This window comes from Canis lupus, chromosome 24 (genome assembly GCF_011100685.1).
Source record: "Canis lupus familiaris isolate Mischka breed German Shepherd chromosome 24, alternate assembly UU_Cfam_GSD_1.0, whole genome shotgun sequence".
In the NCBI taxonomy this organism is placed as follows: domain Eukaryota; kingdom Metazoa; phylum Chordata; class Mammalia; order Carnivora; family Canidae; genus Canis; species Canis lupus.
The window spans coordinates 13,995,059-14,014,508 of record NC_049245.1 but is presented as its reverse complement, the minus strand read 5'-3'; the positions used below and the strand labels follow the sequence as shown (position 1 = coordinate 14,014,508).

Genomic DNA, 19,450 nt, shown 5'->3' with positions numbered 1-19,450 from the left:
GAGAAGGAGAGAGAAAGAAAAAGAAAAAAATCCCTTAGGCATACAAATTGAACTAATTTGCCTTCCTGGTAGTCCAGCTAAAAACATGTGTCTAATGACTGTAGAGTATTTAAGCTAATGCAAGTGTGATTTACATCTTTCAGGAATGGACAAATGAGGTTTTCAGTTTGGCAACAAACCTGCTGGCCCAAAACATGTCAAGAGATGCATTTCTGGAAAAAGCGTAAGTAGCTCTAATTTTATTACTAAGGGTGTTGCTTCTTCTGAGTCAGTTTCCTTTCTCCTTTGTGAAGTCTTTTGTTTATGCTGCACTGGCTTCACACATTGGTAAACACAAACTTCCCTTTGGGATTTGTTAGAGAACTGATACCTCCACTGTTTGGAATTGGAAAACTTCCAAGAAAGATCACTCTTTTCCTCCAAGCTGCACATCCGTGTTAGGCGGAGCTGCCCTGAATGTCAATGCCTTTGACACACAATAAGGAGACACGTCCAAATCCCGACAGCTGTGCTCAGAACCAAGAATTATTAATTTCAGAGAGGCCCCCGTTTCTACATATGCCTGTGTCATATCAATTATTAATCTGACAAAGGGAAAGAACAACATACGGTACTCATTTCTCTAGAGTCTCAGATCTGATAGATGCTATAATAACTTCCCTGCCTACCTAAATCAATAGACTAATGTCCTGATTCCTGCCCTTAGACTAACATCGCAGAAAGCGTTAGTAAGAAAAGAGAAAAAGATGTGGAGGAAGGCACAGAATGAAAAGGAGAAGGAAAGAAAAGCAAAACAGGATTACCCAATCACTCTGGAATTACAGTCTTTCTAAAAATAATTTGACCAAGGAAAATAATGATTTTTGCCAGATGAGCAGCAAGGAAGGTTGGCTGTGTTCACTTTGGAAGCTATGTATGTCCAGGAGGTTGGGAAGCCTTGAAATCAAAACCACAAGCAGAAACATTACTAGGTGGTCCTCTATTTTATTAACTTTCTCTTTTCCCTCTTCTGTCAGGCATACCCATTATTCTAGACCAAATGATACCAGCCTACATTTCTTTCTTACTCTTCTGTGAATTGCTTTTACTGTCAGTACTTCATTGGTCCTCACTTACAAGTTTTTTCATATGATCATCTCCTTTTTAGTTTGTCATCTTGAGGACCCTTCTAATGCTTCCCCTTCCTTTCTTCTTTCTTTTTACTGACTTTGACCTTAGCATCCCTCATCTAACAGACATTTCTAGAACATTGGTTTTGCCAAGTGGTATTAGTGGAAGGGGACACAGAGATTAAAAAAAAAAAAAAAAAAAGATGTCTTATCTCAAACATCGCATTTTATACTTGGCTAATCATTATCTATTGCAAATGTCCCTTACCAACAAGCATATCCCTATGAATAGCTGCTATGGACGTTCTAGAACATCCCTTTTGATAAATATGTAATAGGCATTTCTGCTACATATACCTCTAGATGTGGGATTGATGGGTCATATGCAGTTTCTTAACGTGGTAATCCCAGTCCACACACTCATCAGCAGTGTTGGTAATTTCTATTGCTGTCTCACTATCCACATATCCTATAAGCAATCGAAGAGATAAATGGGTAGTTATACTGAAACATTGGAATGCTTTGCAATGAGAGTGAATGATCTACAGCTATAAGCAAAAAATGAGGATGGATCTCAAAAACATATTATTGCATGAAAGAAACCAGACCCAAAAGAATGTGATTCCATTTATATAAAGTGCAAAACCAGCCAAAAAGAATCTATGTTGTTTAAAGTCATAATAATGATTCCCTTTGTGGGCCTGGATGTGGAAAGGGGGCACAAGAGGGGCTTCTGGGATGCTGCTAAAGTGAAAAGTTTCTATTTCTTGAGCTGAGTGCTGATTGCAGAGATCTGGACAGTTTGTTAAAATTCAGCAAATGAATTTTAAAATATGCACGAGCCCTTTCCTATGTATTTTACTCTTTAATAGACAGCTTTATAAAGTTTAAACACTTGTTTTTCTGTTTCTCTAACAGCTATACTAAGCTTAAGCTGCAAGTCACTCCAGAAGGGCGCATTCCTCTCAAAAAGTAAGCTATGGGAGCATTTCCCAGTCAGTGTTCATGTTCTTTTCTCAAAGATTTGACTCTGTGCCATGGCTCTGTTTTGTTTCTCTACTGGCCCAAGTGGAAGCATAAAAATGCATGGTAACCCCATTCTCCTTCATGCTCCATATTCACAGGAGTGCAGCTGGTTTCCTCATAGAGATTTTCCTGTGGCATCATTTTCAAGAAACAACAAAGCAGGAAGAGGGGGGAAGAGGTGGGGGAAACTTACTGTTAAACTTAAAAGGCCATTTGAGATTCCGATCTATTCTAGGAATGGTAACTGGGTGACTTCAGTGCTTCTTGCTACCAGAATGATGCTAGCCTTGAAGGAGGGGCTGCAAACTCAAATGTCAACAGAAACCAGGCAGGGAACTTACGTGATGAAGCAGGCCAGGAGCCAGAACTAGTGTGATGTCCCATCTAGAGGAGACAACAACAGTTCAACTCCACCATAGTCCTTGTGGGATTGGTGGGCTCTAGGCACTAGATTTTGTCATATTTTAGTAGAACCCATAATTCAAACTCTTATATTCAATTCTATCTTTAATATAATGCTTAACACTCTATTTATCAATAAATTGACCACTTTTTTATTTGATGTAGAATTGATACACATAAATTTTATTTTTTAAAACCAAATTACTGGGCAGCCCCAGTGGTCCAGCAGTTTGGCGCCGCCTTCAGCCCGGGATGTGATCCTGGAGACCCTGGATCGATCCCACGTCAGGCTCCCTGCGTGGAGCCTGCTTCTCCCTCCTCTGCCTGTGTCTCTGCCTCTCTCTCTCTCTCTCTCTGTGTGTGTGTGTGTGTGTCTGTCATGAATAAATAAATAAAATCTTTAAAAATAAAATAAAAATATAAAATAAAATAAAATAAAATAAAATAAAATAAAATAAAATAAAAAAACCAAATTACTGGGCAGCCCAGGTGGCTCAGCAATTTAGCGCTGCCTTCAGCCCAGGGCCTGATCCTGGAGACCCGGGATCGAGTCCCACGTCAGGCTCCCTGCATGGAGCCTGCTTCTCCCTCTGCTTGTGTCTCTGCCTCTCTCTCTCTCTCTCTCTCTCTCTCTCACGAATAAATAAATAAAATTTAAAAAAAAATTAAAACCAAATTACTGACCAAAGAAAACGCATCCTTAATCTTCGACCTTTGACTTACTAGCTCACAATAGACTACTGCTAATTATGATGTTAAATTACTTTATTAATAGTAGTAATTACTTGTTTATTAATAATATTAATAATGCATATCTTTAGCACAATAGGTATCAGTAAGGAGACAGTGTCATCAAGGATGTATTTTAGTGCTTAATATTAGAGGCTACTTAGTGCAATGTGTTTTAATTGGCTCATCACCTTTGCCTTGAAATATTGATTTTACATTAGACATTTTGAATTTAAAAAACACATACATAGATCTTTTAGAACATACATGCAGATACATGGAGCAGTGGGTATCTTGAATGACAAAAAGGCCTGATTCAATGGGATACCTTTGGTTGGTGTCATTTATAAGTGTATGACACAGATCTCTCTGTTGTGATTTCACTTCACAGCATATACCGCTTGTTCTCAGCAGACCGGAAGCGAGTTGAAACTGCTTTAGAGGCTTGTAGTCTTCCATCTTCAAGGGTGAGCATGTTGCTTTTCTAAAATTAGCACTACTAAATAGCTGTGAATAATTACACTGAAACATAACTTGCCCCCATATTAGTCAAACACCTTTTTAAATTAAGAAGACCATAGGACTTACTTATTAATATTTACAATCTATCGGGCTGCTCTAATTTTATTTTCTTTCATTCCCATAAGCCCAATATTTTTATCTATATAAAAATTTGTTCTTTGTAAATACTAATTTTTTTTAAGACCATCTAACATAAAAATGTATTGGCCAAGGGACACCTGGGTGGCTCAGTGGTTGATCCTTTGGCTCAGGGCATGATCCCAGGGTCCCAGGATCGAGTCTAGCATCGGGCTCCTCATGGGGAGCCTGCTTCTCCCTCTGCCTATGTCTCTGCTTCTCTCTCTCTGTCTCTCGTAAATAAATAAAGTCTTTTAAAAAAAAAAGTTAGTATTACAAAAAAAATGTATTGGCCAAAAAGTATTAGTGTTGAGAATTTAAACTTCTCATTAATAACAAATTCTTTGTTGATATCTCTGGAGACATTAGCTAATAATTATGGATTATTATTAGGAAGATATTGGAAATATCAATTTCCGGGGCTGTGTTCACAAACTTTTTGCTGGGAGGGGTGCAGGATCAGTTTAGAGACTGCCTACTTTGCTCACGGTGGTAAGGTACATGCAAGGACAGCTGTGTAACATGTTTTTTTTTTTTTAGACCCAACACATTGGAGGCACTCAATATATATTGCTCACATAAATATTAATTTGCCTTCATTTCAATGCATTTCTATATGACTGGCTCTAAAATTATTTGTTACCATCGTTTCCGGGAGAGCAGAGCCTGTTGTATAAAACAGCCTTTTTCTCAGGCTATGTGCAGAACTCACCTTTCTATTGCAAATTATTTTTATCCTAGTATCTAAGCAACTAGTAAGCTCTTACCCAAGGATAACACTTACACTATAGGAAGAGCATTTGAGCCTCTTGAAACACTCTGGCAATGTTCAAGTTGCACTGAATGAAGTTGAGAAGTCATTCCTAAACTTATCATTAGGTTATGAAAAAGTATTGAGTGCTATTATTAAATTTGTCAGCCCATTCGTGTTGTGAATACTTTTATTAAGGTCCCTGGTAGGTAACAGAAAGAAAAGAAAGAGTGCTCCCCTACCCTGCTATGGGTGGAAAAAGCTGGTGATGCTGCCAACACTGGGCAGAGCCATGGAGAGGCTCCCCCAAACATTTTAACCTTCACTTTCATAAGCAAAATAAAATGACCTTGATTATTATTTCTCTTTCCTAAATGTTCTAGGGGTAGGAAAGATAGGCCCGTTAAGGTCCCATCGTTTGCTTAGCAGATTTCTTGGGCTCTTATTACCGCCTTCAAGCACCAAGAATGTGGTAGTGAGCAAAATATAGTCCTAGGATGCAAGGACCACAGAATTTCTGGAGGCACTCCTCAAACATGTGGACTGACACATGTGTAAATGGAGCGAGGAAGGTGCCATGAGCAAAAGGAATGGAGTGCTGGCATAGGGAATAAGGTTGGATTATTCCAAAAAATAAAACAATGTGTGCAAAGCCTTAGGCTGGAAAGAATTTACCAGTCTGAGTATCAAAAAAGACTTCTGCATTTAAGCATAAAAAAGAAGCGTGAGAGATGAATTTAGAAAGACATGAAAAGAATTCTTTTCCTCTGCAATTGCTCCTGATTTTACCTTTACTGAGTAACATCTTACGACCAAAATTTTTAACTTATTATAAAACTAGCTAAGGCAAAGAAAGGATAGAAAATGAAGCTGAATAGAAAATCAAATCCATCAACCAATTCTCTGTAAATTGCAATTTTCTAAACAATTGGATTCTGACAATTCAGTCAATACATATAAATTGAGTTTTTACAACCACTATGTCTATTATAGGTTCATGCTTTCAGACCAATATCAACTGGAGACATTTTTTTTAAAAAATGAGATTCAAATAACAGAAGTTATGTTTAAATTGAAAAAAATATATATCTTTTGTAAATTAGATGTTATAACAATTTTCTCAAAACAAATTGGAGATTTTGAAAAAAACACAATCAACCTCCATCATGAAGTCTTGAAAGATCATTATCCATGGGAAAGTATACTTTACTTGGAAGACTTAGGACTTGTAGAATTAGGATGCTTTCAGAAGATCTAAAAATCAAACACAGTTTCAGAGCTAGGAAGTAAATGTTTTCCTGAACTGACCGTATTTTAAATCCTTGTTGTAGTTTCATACCTACAGAGCAGTGGCTCTAGAAAATATCCACTAAATAGGGAAAAGATTCTGGATATACTAACAAGAGGTGTTTTAAACACTCCACAGAAGAAAAGGTTACATAAATGGTAGATAATGCTGCATATCTGGGAGCCTCATTTCATAGCCAGTGGTCGTTCAGACTAGATTGAATTGTGTTCTGTAAATAGATACATTACCAGAAACACAGTGGATATCCTGTTGAGACTTTTAAAACATTATCTTTGTGCACATTGTTAGGGATAATTAATGCACTTGAAGTTGTATCCTGGCCAACATGATCCACTAGAATAACACATTCCTTTAGAGGGTACTCCTTTAGAGATTACAGTTGCTTGCCAAAGTTACCTTAATTGTTAAAAAGTAGCACTGTATCTAAAAAGAGAGACAAAGCAATTACTGTCCTTCTATTAATAATCCAAACATTTTCCAGGGAGACCTTCAGAGACCTTTTCATATTCAGAAAATTACCACTTTACCCACAAACTTTCTGAAACCTGAAAGTAGTTTACTTGTACCAAATTCCTTTGATTTCAAGCTTATTAACTTGAAAATAGCTCAGTGACATTTGGAGTCGTATTATAGTCATTGCAGAGCACTGGCACTTTAATGAACAAGATAGGACTAAATCTGTGAAAAGCTGACCCCAGAACAACACGGATTTAAACCACACAGGTCCACCCACTTATATGTGGATTTTTTTCAGTAAATACAGTACGGTACTGTAAATGTATTTTCTTTTCTCTAGGCTATGTCTTTGTAAGAGTACCATACAGAATATATATAACATGCAAAATCTGTAGTGAATTGACTACTGATTTTATCAGTAAGACTCCCAATCAACAGTAGGCTCTCAGTAACATTTTGGGAGAATCAAAAGTTACACATAGATTTTCGATGTGTGGCAGAGGGTTGACATCCTAAATCCCTGCATTGTTCAAGTTGGGTCAAGTTTATTTGCTTTAAATAAGAAAGTTTATTAGAGCTGCGAACTTACATGTAACACCAAGGAAATCAGTGATTATTTTGGATTTAAAGAATACCATACGGGGTGCCCAGTGTCTCAGTTAAGCGTCCAGCTCTTGGTGTTGGCTCAGGTCATGATCTCAGGGTCACGAGATGCAGCTCCATGCTCAGCTCGGATTCTGCTTGAGGTTTTCTCCCTCCTCTTCTGTCCCTGCCCCCACTTGAATGTTCACTCTCACTCTCTCTCAAATAAATAAATAAATAAATAAATAAATAAATAAATAAATAGATTAATTAATTAAAAAAATATTTAAAGAAAGGAGTACCATAAATTTTACTGAAGAATACAATAAAAAGAATGTAAAAAAAAAAAAATTCTCCCAGAATGACTATAATATGTTGTGTTTCTCCTGTGACTCACACTCAGAATATAAATCAGAAATTTAATCATTTATGTAGCTGTGACTCTTAAAATCACTAATATCAAAATTCTATTTTTAAACCACACTAATAATTTGGTTTATTATGAGTACTTTACCTGTAATTATTTCATATACTCTATAGCTAACTCAACTTTTGGCTTATAGCTTTAGAACAAAAATATTGAGACTAAGCTGATGTGAACATTTAGTTTGTTGGATTACAGTGTGTAATCACATAAAGTTGACATGGGATCAAATGAAAACATACAAGTAAATCTCCATATGCATGGCACACAGTAAGTGCTTAGTAAATATTATTTTCTTCTGAGTGTTTTTTCACATGCATATATGCAAAGTTTTTTCTTTTTCTTATTTTTAATTTGGCATGTGGGTATGTCATAACTAGACCTATGGAATCTGGAAATACAGATGCCATCAGTACTACCATCAAGGTTTTAAAAAATCTTTTCCTTTTTGGGATTCTTTGTATTCAGCATGGAATTGCAACTACTTCATTTTTAAAGTTTGCCAATACTTTGCAGTTTCTGGAATAAATGGACCTGATTCAGACTACATTACCCTTCTTAATTTTCTCTTTAAAAATTCCTGATAACAATAGCAACAAATAATCACTGATGATCTGTTTTGTATTGGAAGCCTGATGAGGTGGGCCAAGTCTTAGACTACAAGACAAAAGACCTAAGGTCAGGTCCCATGTCCTGGGTTCGCCAGCAAATATTTATTGAGAGACTATTCTATGCCTGGCAGCATGTTTGGAACACAAAGGAATTAAATAAGAGATAGTCACTTCACTCAAAAACTCAGTCTAGTAGAAAATCAGAAATATAAAAAATATGGGAAAACTGTGTGATTGATGCTATAATGAAAGTATATAAATATGGATTGTGAACACAAAAGAAAAACATGCCATCTTTAATGAGTGTGGTCAGGCAGGATTACAGGAAAGTATTTGAACATTGGGTATGATCTTTAGCTAAGTTGGGCAAAGAAAAATGAGACAAAGAAAATCAGCTGTATTGAAATGGCTTTTTTCTATGTGCTAACATCTAACTGGCAATGAAAATAATATTGTGTTTATTTAGATTATCTCATTAATTTTTTCTCTTTTATAATAAGCCCTAATTCATAGCTGATAAATAAACAATGTCAGAGTTTTAGGAATGCATATTCTATGAAATTATGTGTATAGAATCTTATATAAATGGCATCAGTTGAATCTGATGCCCTATGGGAATTCTGTTCTATCAATTTCCACCTTCCCCATAAATTACATTGATTTATTTAGTAAATATTTATTGTGGACTTACTATATGTTGCACACTGGAGATCTAGCAGTTAACAACCAACACCCAAGTCCTAGCTTATGTGGTTCTGCAGGTTAGCAAGAAATAGAACCATACAACTGGGAGCACAATATGGTTAGAGTGTTGAAATATTACACCAGTGAAATGTAATGGTAGCCCAGAATGGAAGACAAAATCCAGTTCAGGAGGAAGAGGTTTTAAACTAACACAAGAAGGGAGAAAAAAATAAGAGGTCAGTAACACCCAAATGTAATGATCTTACATTGGACCCCTGCTATGGGATGGGCTTTGTTATGTGTAATGCTGCATGTGTTGTTTGGTTATCTTAAAATTTTGTTTTGCAAAATAGATTTTTCCTGCTCTATGAATGGATTTTGTATAGAAAATATTATTTTATTCATTCATTCCACAAATATGAGTCTCCTACTGTTTGCCAAGTGGTGAGCTAAGTTCTCTTATCTATAAGTAGGCAGTGTGCAATTTCAGATAACAATTTTAGGTATTTCTATAAAAGTACATTTCAAAACATATGCATATGGTAAAAGGAAGGGTTTTTTGTTTTGTGGTTTTTTTGTGTGTGTGTGTTTTTTTTTTTTTTTTTGGTTTAAAGGCTTGAAAATAAAAATAATTATATAAACACATACCTGAAATAGGAAAACAGCATGAAGAATGTCTTTCCTGTTAACAAAGGCTTGAATACACGCTTCCGGTTTCCATGGCAGCCCGACTAAACAGAAAAATAAGTCATAGAAATGACTTTCTATATCAATGACTTGCTTCCCAAACAGTAGGACCAAGAAGAATCAGTGAGAAATAATGCCTAGTACTGTCCTACTTAGAAAAACTGTTTTACAATTTATCAGATTTCTTAAGCCAGAAGGAACATTGTTTTAAAAAAAAAAAAGATACAAAATTGAAATTTATGTTTTCATTTTGAAAACATCTGTTTCCAGGTTCTTTGCTCCTTAAAAAAAAAAAATTCATTCAAACATCTGCTAAATAGCACATAAACAATGTGAGTACTCTTCATGTCCCTGTACTTAAAAATGGTTAAAATGGTCAGTTTTATGGTATGTATATTTTATAACAATTTTTTTAAGATTAAAACCATAAAAAATCTGCTAAACATACCCTGTTTTTGCTAGGTCTAACTTACTTAGTAAATGTACTCTAAAAATTGCCTAACATCCCTTTAGAAGCAGAAAACTCTTAAAGTATAATGAAAAGGCAACAGGAAGTACAGCTTTTGATACCTCAAAGTCAGAGTCCACATGAGCCCTACAGCTGGCCTCATAGATGTTTTCTGAATGTTTACCCTCACCTCCTGGAGAAAGAGGAGAGAGAGAGACATGAAAAAAGGGAAGGGGGTAAGATAGGGAAAGAATAAGACATTTCACTGACCCTGTTGCTTTATTTCCCAGAACGATTCAATACCTCAAGAAGATTTCACTCCAGAAGTGTACAGAGTTTTCCTGAACAACCTTTGTCCTCGACCTGAAATTGATAATATCTTTTCCGAATTGTAAGAGAACACAACATTTTAACCACTTTTTGTCAGCTTGCAGTGGTGCTTAGGGTGGCTCAGACAAGATTTTGAGCAATTGAGGGTGATGAAAGAACTCTTCGTGCACTGTATATGATAATTATGCTTCTGAGTAATTTGTTGGAGACAATCAACATTCCGATTCCTCAGGTGCAACCACTGCTTTTAATGAGTGGAAGTTTGTTATGATTTGTTGCTGGGTGTTGTTTTAGTATCCTCGGGGGGCTCTGTGTGGTTTAAAGATTAGGGCTAGAATAGAGCATCTTGGCTTTGCGGAGACAGACTCATGATGCATAAAGAACTCTGACCTAGGAATCTGTCATGTTAACGTCTCACACACGGATTATTGAAATAAGAACTTTGGATTGCTAAAAATCCTCCCAGCTGAAAGTCATTTGCTTTTATTTTAGAAAATATGTAGTCATTCCTTTAAAAAAAAAAAATGAAGAAAAGAAACAAACCAAAACACCAGGGCAAATGCAGGGCAGTAGCAATTTACCTTTTCTAGTACAGTGAAATCTACATGATGACAGAAAATCAATCCAAAATTTATCAACAAAATAAGGATTTTTTTTCATGTGGAAGACAGGCCAACAGTGCTAAGAATGACGCTGGATTTACTCGCTTTGTGATGCTCGTTGCTATCAACTATTTATTGAGCATCGCAATATTTCTACCATTGAACTTGTCTTTGGGTTGTCAGCAGAATTGAAATGGGAAGCCTGAATCACACTATGTTTGAAGACTTACAGATTTGTGCTGAAGCAGAACTGTAATGAAAAGAAAAATGTACCTAGGCTGTTTATTTTTTTTATGAGTGATAAATACATCTCTAAATGATTAAATGCAATATGGGAATTTGATGACTAAAGCATAAGTTTAGTGTCATAATCAAAAAACAACCCATTCCTCTATGTTCAGTTGAGAGTGGTGCATCTTTACACGCAAGATGCAATCTTTTCCTACCGTAGATTTTCTTACTCATCTGGTATAGTTCAAAGGCATTGGGATTTAGTGCAGTGATTGCAAAAGATATTTGCATCCCATAGAATACAGTAATTCTGTTGGAGCAACACGTTTTCAGGGCAAGATAGGAATGTCAGGATAGCATGCACTTACCAGGATTGGCAGGATTTTGTTTCCCTGTCGTTAAATGCAAATATATGAATGAGACTTGGTAGACAAATATTCTAATTTCTGGTTTTTAATTGGTTTTAGTGGTGCCAAAAGCAAACCATACCTTACCGTTGATCAGATGATGGATTTTATCAACCTTAAGCAGCGAGATCCCCGGCTAAATGAAATACTTTACCCACCTTTAAAGCAAGAACAAGTCCAAGTATTGATTGAGAAGTATGAACCCAACAATAGCCTCGCCAAAAAAGGTCAGTCCACTTTGCCCCAACTATAGGGAATCTCTGGTTTCTTATTATGAATGGGTCACCCTCTGGTAGGTATTGACATCAAGGATTTGTAGGTCAGTATCCAACATTTATATGCCTGCTTTCCTTTCTGTCTCAAATCACTAGTGGTTCAATTAAACTTCAGCATGTGATTTTGTTGTTACATGTATGTATGCATGTAAACATTTTTTCAAATGTCTAATCATTTGTTTTGTCTTAAATTTACCGTGACTGAATGCATATTTCTTAAATAGGAAATTCCCTATCTTAAAGATTGCCTTTTTGAGAGCACCTAGGTGGCTCAGTTGATTAAGAATCCGACTCTTGATTTTAGCTCAGGTCATGCTCTCAAGCTCCACGTTGGGTGTGGAGCCTGCTTGAGATTCTCTCTCTGCGAAAGAAAGAAAGAAAGAAAGAAAGAAAGAAAGAAAGAAAGAAAAAGAAAAAGAAAAAAATTAAAGGTTACTTTTTTCATTCTGGTTCTAGAAGTTCTGTAAAATGACCCACAGCTTTTTCTAAATCTCTAAAACTAAAGAAAATATTTAGGGATCCCTGGGTGGCGCAGCGGTTTAGTGCCTGCCTTTGGCCCGGGTCACGATCCTGGAGACCTGGGATCGAATCCCACATCGGGCTCCCGGTGCATGGAGCCTGCTTCTCCCTCTGCCTGTGTCTCTGCCTCTCTCTCTCTCTCTGTATGACTATCATAAATAAATTAAAAAAAAAAAAAAGAAAATATTTAGTCCACTAGACCTTACTTTATTCTAGTTTACACTATTGATGAATTTTTCCACTTGGGAAATAGAAAATTCGGCCTTTTATATGTAAAAAAAAAAATCAATGTTTGTAGAAAAAATATGATCCTAAAAATTGATAACAGAACAATAACTCTAAGTTGCCTGAAGTTATAAAGAAATTTATGTTTTTGATTCTGGATAAATGAATTGCCAAAATAAGGTAATAATGATTTACTTCCTAGGAGTTTTCAATTATATGTGGCATCACTGTTTCTGATTCGGGTCTTTAGCTTTCTCTTTACCACTAAGACCATATCTCACCTGGACTGAAATATATTCATTGAGAAAAATGTTATGTTATTGTAAACTGCCTAGGTATTCCATACAGAGGAAAATAAAGTACAATTAGCCAATTATTTAAAAAAATAAATTGCATGTTACTATGCAGCCAGGTCATAAGTTACAGAAACAGCTCTAACAAGCTCATTGTCATTAGTAAGTATGGTTATTGTAAAAGTAGATCAAAAAGTCTTTTTTTTTTTTAGATTTTATTTATTTATTCTTGAGAGACACACACAGAGAGAGGCAGAGCCACACACAGGCAGAGGGAGAAGCAGGCTCCCTGCAAGGAGCCCAATGTATTTATTCTGGAACTAATCCTCTAAATGAAAAAAAAAAAAAAGAAAAAGAATCTATAAAGCATAAAAGTAAAATATCACCATTAACTTTATCCTACATGTGTTTAGCTGGGAACTTACAGATGAAATTTTTTGCATTTTGTTCATTTTCTTGGTCAAGCACTTTGCCTTTGTTGTTGTCATCATCCTTATTGTTGCCATGGAGATGAGGTCATTCAAAGGTAACGGGTGACCCAGCCCCCAGCCGTGTGTGTTGGCATTACCAGGCCCACCCCCCTAAATCTACTTACACTTGACACCCTTCCATCCCCACCACCACGGATATGGCATTTCTCCTTATCTTTATTTAGGGAATCACTCCTTGCAGATTTCACTGGGGCAGCTTGACAGTTCCTTCTGAACTGCACCAAAAATAACTAACACAGTTATAACAAATCCAACAAGACCTCTAAAAACAGTTAGCCCGTGACACAAAGGAAACAAATAGCTTTTGTGAAACCAGTGAGGCACTTCAGAGCCTAAACTTTGCCCATCCCTCCACTTTTCACATCACAATGGGGATGGTCCATGCCTCAGCTGGTGGATGACGCCTCCATCCATCATACTCTGACCACTTGCAGGCAGTAGAGAAAAATTTGTGACAGATTATATACAAAGGGAAAAATTTGTGACAGATTATTATAATACTTTATAATCCCAGAAGAACCAGTTTTGATTCTTACTTTGAGATATGATTTATTCATGAAAGACACAGAGAGAGAGGCAGAGGCAGAAGCAGGCTCCATGCAGGGAACCCAATGCAGGATTCATTCCCAGGACTCCGAGATCACGACCCGAGCCGAAGGCAGACGCTCAACCATGGAGCCACCCAGGCGTCCCAAACCAGTTTTGATTCTAATGGAAATTGAAATGATATCTCTTAGCATTTGCAAGTTTATTTAGTGCCATTTTATAGATATACTAGGTATGAATCTCCATAATTACAATAGGCACACAAATTTCAGGTATATTTAAAATACCAATTTCATTTATTTTTCCACAACTTAACATAATACTGATGATAAGCCTCCATGTCAGTCCTGATGTGATTTTTTAAATCACAGATTTCATTTCTTAACCCAAAAACTTTGACAGAAAATGAACTTGAGAGTCATTTTGTTTGCTGCTTTGGGTCTGTTTTTGTGAACAAAGACACCAGAAAAAAAAGTGTTTTATTATGTTAACTGTTATTTCATTGTAAAAAGATAACGATTTTGAAATCTTTCTTTGTAGGATTAAGAAATGGCTGGCTTAGACCTCAATTCACTAGTAATTAAAAAGTTTTAATTATTTTTTTATCCAAAGATGAAAATTGATTTATAAATTTGGTTTTACTGTTCACATATGATGTTTGACTTTAGGATTTTTTCAAAAGCTATTTTTTGAATCTTCTTTATAACATACCTAAAAATAAAATCAAATGAAGTACAATTTAAGTAAGTATTGTTTAATTTCAATATGACAACTGGTATGGATGTGCGAGGAAATTAGCTGTAATTCATTATGTTACTTGCAAAATGTATATTATCATTTTGTAAAGAAGCAAACCAACATTTTGAGGTCAAATGACTTCCTAAGATCTCATACCACGATCTCTTTGAAAGAGCAGATTTTTTAACTTTCAGTCAACCAGTTAAAACATTTTGATTAAAAAACACATAAGAAAAGAAGTAGGATAGTAATAGGATAAAATAAGTATATTACACTGTAATATGCTTATATTAATAAGTATACTTAGAATAAATAAGATAGAAGATAGAAAACAGTATATTATAATTTTTTCTGCTACTTTCATTTTGACTAGTTCTCCAAATGTGCAGAAGTATTGGTTATATTGACCCACAAACTCAATTTCAGTTATCTTAAAAAGACACAACCATATTGCCTATATTTATAAAATGCTAAGAATAAGATGCACCCATAATGTCCAAATAGAACAATATAACTATATTCTCTGATATCAAGAAACTTATTTTTTAAAGTAGGTGTTAAACAAATAAACTACACAAAGTTGATGTATGCTAACGTTCAGTTTTCACAATGCACTTTACATATTTTTTACATAGGACGAAATGTAAAATTAAGTGAAAATTTTTCAATATGGCCAAATACCTAAATGCTTAAACTGATTGTAGGTTAGTCAACTAAACATAGATATGTGAAATGAAAATCCGGAAGGGTATGATGGACTTTGATACTTTGGGGGCCTGCTGTATTGGCGGGTTGGCCACACTTCCATCCTGGAATTTCTGTTTCTGAAGATGTATGTATTCATTATAAATCATCACAGGGTTTCTGTGTAGTTTTAAGTCCAAATGTGCACATGTGCTCCACAAAGAAAAAGTTTAAATCTTGTTGCAGAAAATACTATTCTCAAGGGATTTTGGTTTATTTTTACAATTGAAAATCGCACATTGCAAAATGCCTTGGTCCGTTATGTTGTTTGCCCTGGAACAAAATGTGTAATGCTAAACCATGCTTAACACAGGAATACACAATGACCCCTGCCTCTTCCAAACCAAAGCATCCTGAATGTCAATTTGAAGACTGGTGTCTCCAAAATAGAGTTTGTTTGTTTTAATCACTTACACTTTTTAGAAGGAAGGCGATGAGTAAAATAAACAGGAAAAAGAATAAGTTAAAGCCCTAGGTAACAGACTGCAGATTAGATTGAACTATTGTCTGTAAAAGAAGGCCAAAACTAATTTAAAAAACCAAACCCAGAGAAAACAGTTGTCTTTTGTATTTTTATTTTTCTGTGAAGAGCAGGTGTTCATGAGTATTTGTTAAGCAAGTGAATTAATATAGCAGATTATGGTATTAGCAGATGTTTTAAGCTTCATTCCTTTATTTTTATCAGTTCTTCCTCTTAAATTTTTATAAGGCATGCTATACAAAAGCTTCCTGCTTTGTTGCAATTAAATCATCAAAATGAAACTATATCATCTCTCTTAGTTTTTGATTAGTTCTCACTGAATTAAGAGTTAAATAGTAGAAATGAACTCAAATACAATAGCAAATTGATTGGGTTTTAGGCAAAGCAAATACAAGTTCAGGTATGGCAAGCAAGCATTTTTGCTTCTAATAGTCCTATGCTAATGATTATGCCAGTAGAAAAAAACCCTATTGTGTTTTCAATATGTGTATTTTAAATATTTAGACAATTGAAATATATCTTTATTGTCAATGGCAAGACACACCCAGAGTGTGAAAGAAGCAGCCCTGGACTTGAGAGTCTTGCAAACTGTAGTATTAGGTGGAATTCCTTCAGTAGAAAAATGACAGAAACTTAATTCAAAATGAAGCACAGAAAAAATTTATGGGTACATATGAACAAAAAGTCAAGGAGTGTTTTGTGTTGGTCTCAGCTTATCAATAACCAATGTTTTGTTAGACAGACCCTTGTGGTTCTTGTAATTGCAAGATGCCTTTCACCAACAACCATCAAGTAACAGAAAAAAAAAATAGATGTTTATTACTTAAAAGACCTGGAAACTACATAGCACACCTGGGCAATGCAGCGAGGTCACTTGTAGAAAGAGAAAGGAAGCACACTCGCAAGCTTAGGTTCTGTTTTTATCAGGTTTTGAGGGTGCATGCCTAGGGTTTCATGGACTCACTCTTTATTGGTGAAACATAAAAACATAAGAGGAGGAAGAGAAAAGGCAATTGGCCCAAATGGCCAGTTATTGAAATAAACCAAACTTTCTAATTCAAAGGAGTCTCAGTGTGGGGATGCAGCCTGGCTCACTATCTAGCCATGTGGCTGGCAATGGGCTTATTCAAGATAGGCATCTTTAAAGTGGATGCCTTTTTGAATGGATGCCTCAGCAATCAAAGCTTAAATCAGGCACTACCACTACAAAAAATAAAATTTAAAGCCAAGAACACTGTCAGGGCTTACACTGAAAGATGTTAATGACTGCAGGCATGACTATATCCAGGGGCTCAAATGATGTCATCAAGAATTGTCTTTCTTCATCTCCAATCATTTTCTTGTACTGGGTATAACATACAGGCTTGGGCAGACTCTCTTAAAGTAACAAGAAACCCACCAGACTCCAATACTGAAATTATTTTTACTCATGTGTCCATGGTACCAGAAACCCACACCTGGCTTAAGTCATCCAAAGCCATTGCTGATCTAGGATCACTGTGGCCTGAAGAATAGACTGTAATAATTGGACAGATTTAGGTCACATGACTCTCCCTAGAGCCAATGAGGTCCACTACCTAAAGCACATAGTTTGGACTGCAGGTGGCAGGTAAGTGGTTCCCTGCAATTCAGTCCAGATGTGCTTCCCAAAAGGAGCTACAATTGTTGGCAGGCAACTAAAATATCCCACTAAAACTGGGTCAGAAATCAACTATTCATCCCCACTGTTTACTTCACCTTAGGAGGCCATTTAACCTCTTTGACCCATCGCACCCTCTTGTTCTCTCATTTTTTGAAAAAAAATACATAATTCCCTGAGAGAGTTGCTGGGAAAATTTAGTAAGTTATTCATGATAGGAAGGTTGCATATATTTATTGTTGCCTACAAAACACTGATGAAAAGTGGTCCTTGGTATTTATGCCAAATTATTTCAAACCATTTATGGATCTGGAAGTGTGATTCACAGTATTGGGCAGAGGCATTCCTGAATGTTGCTGTATCTTGGCTAACAGGCTTATGAACTTATGGCAATTAATAAATTAGAATCCTTTGATGATGAAAACAACACAATAAAACATGGAAAGTCTTATCTGTGCACAAATGTTCATTTCTGACTCAGTCATTTATAAATATTTTTATTAAAATGGAATTACAATTTAAAATATGAAGATTTACACTGGAATCTTACTACTTAGTTTGTCACTTAATTTTCCCTGTAGGTTTTGTTTTTTTTTTTTTTTTTCCCCTGTAGGTTTTTAAAAATCATTGTTTTCCCAGCACCATTTCTCCTTAGTAGGTAGAAATTATAAAGAAACAAAATGATTATTTTTTTGATGTCAACTGCTTATCCTTGAGAGACCAAACATGCCATAATTAAAGGAAAAGGAAGAGTGTTAATGGCTAAGCCAGTTAACCTCGGGGAAAAGGAATTGACTTGCTTGAACTTCAGGTCCCTCATCTGTAAATGGGAGGATACAAACACTAGCAGGCCTAAATGCTCTTCCCAAGTCCCTTGGAACTCATTGTTCCAACACAGTCAACAGCTCCATTATACTTCTCCAAGACTTTCCCTCAGCCCAGCTGCAGCCAGCCTACAAGTGGCAGGCCATCCTGGAAGGAGTAGCTCATCTCTCTTGCCCGTTGTGTGCAACAGTCCTGATGCATGACCTCCCAGAATTCCCCAGTGGGATTGAGCCCTTATTGCCCATAACTATAACTTGCTCCATAATGTTCCCTTTACTAGGCCACCTTTCCTTCCTTTCTCAGTTCTGGACTCCTCTACTGTTATGTCCTGGGGTTCCCTCCTAAACAAGTTACTTGCACTCCAATCTTTGTCTCAAAACCTACTTTTAGAAGAGCCAAAGCAAGATAAGCACTTTTTATAAGCAGTTCTAGCAGAATCAGAAATCAGCATTAAGTGAAAAAAAAACATGGAAAGTGCCCATGGCTCATCCCTTCCAACCTTTCACATAAATATCTTTGTTGCTACCATCCACAAAGGCATGGCCAGTCCCTCAAGTCGTTGGGCTCTCCTGCCTACGAGAGACCTAGCCATTTAGCCCAAACTCTCAAATGGTAGAAAAGGCAGGATGTGGCAACAGTGAGACTGGGACCGTATTTCCTGTACCCCAGTGCGGAGTCCTTCCTCCTACCCAAGACTCCCACTTGGAGTTCTCCATCAGGGCTTACTGAGAAAAGAGATACAAATCAACTATTGAGAAGTTAGCAGTTGGCATCCACAGAAACCACTTTCAGACTTGTCCTTGACATAACCTACTTTTATTTGTGTTTGTTTCTGCTAACAAAGTCTCACAAGGAAGGCCAATGTGTAGGAAAAAAACCTTTCAAAACATTCTTTTGAAGACAGGGGGAGCCAGGCTCCCCCTCCACCTCATCCTCTGCAGGCACTTATGCCAAAACCCCAAGAGATTCAGGATGTTCAGTTTAAAAACCACTCATCTAGAGGAAATATTGACTGGTTTAAAGATCTGCCTCAAAATGAGATGGCATCCATTTAAATTTTTTTATATAGATTACCTGTGTAGCAGGGCAAGAAAGAAAAGAATTGAAATGGATGTACAAAGTCAACTCAAACGAGATAGATTGTCTTCCCCAAAGACGAAGACAGATGCAAACTGGAGGACGTAGCCAGTTCTTTTAATGCCTTAATTATGTTACTACACTGGGAAAGTGGCTGAAAAGCCACTCTA

At 36.3% G+C, this 19,450-nt stretch overlaps 1 protein-coding gene and 1 long non-coding RNA gene across 3 annotated transcripts in view; one reads left to right on the top strand and one right to left on the bottom strand.

Annotated features, from left to right (window-relative positions):
* PLCB1 (phospholipase C beta 1) overlaps positions 1-19,450 on the top strand; it is a 669,446-nt gene that overhangs the window by 448,529 nt on the left and 201,467 nt on the right. For both annotated transcript variants that reach the window (XM_038571644.1, XM_038571645.1), the window contains exons 5-9: positions 144-223; positions 2,028-2,081; positions 3,658-3,733; positions 10,148-10,248; positions 11,488-11,654. In XM_038571644.1, the coding sequence (XP_038427572.1) occupies positions 144-223; positions 2,028-2,081; positions 3,658-3,733; positions 10,148-10,248; positions 11,488-11,654 (478 nt within the window). The remainder of the gene's footprint in view (positions 1-143; positions 224-2,027; positions 2,082-3,657; positions 3,734-10,147; positions 10,249-11,487; positions 11,655-19,450) is intronic.
* On the bottom strand, positions 6,711-12,024 carry LOC111092060. The gene is made up of 4 exons (XR_005377607.1): positions 11,965-12,024; positions 9,980-10,050; positions 9,371-9,453; positions 6,711-7,223 (listed from the first exon to the last, which is right to left on the bottom strand). It is a non-coding gene; the product is annotated as an uncharacterized LOC111092060 (long non-coding RNA).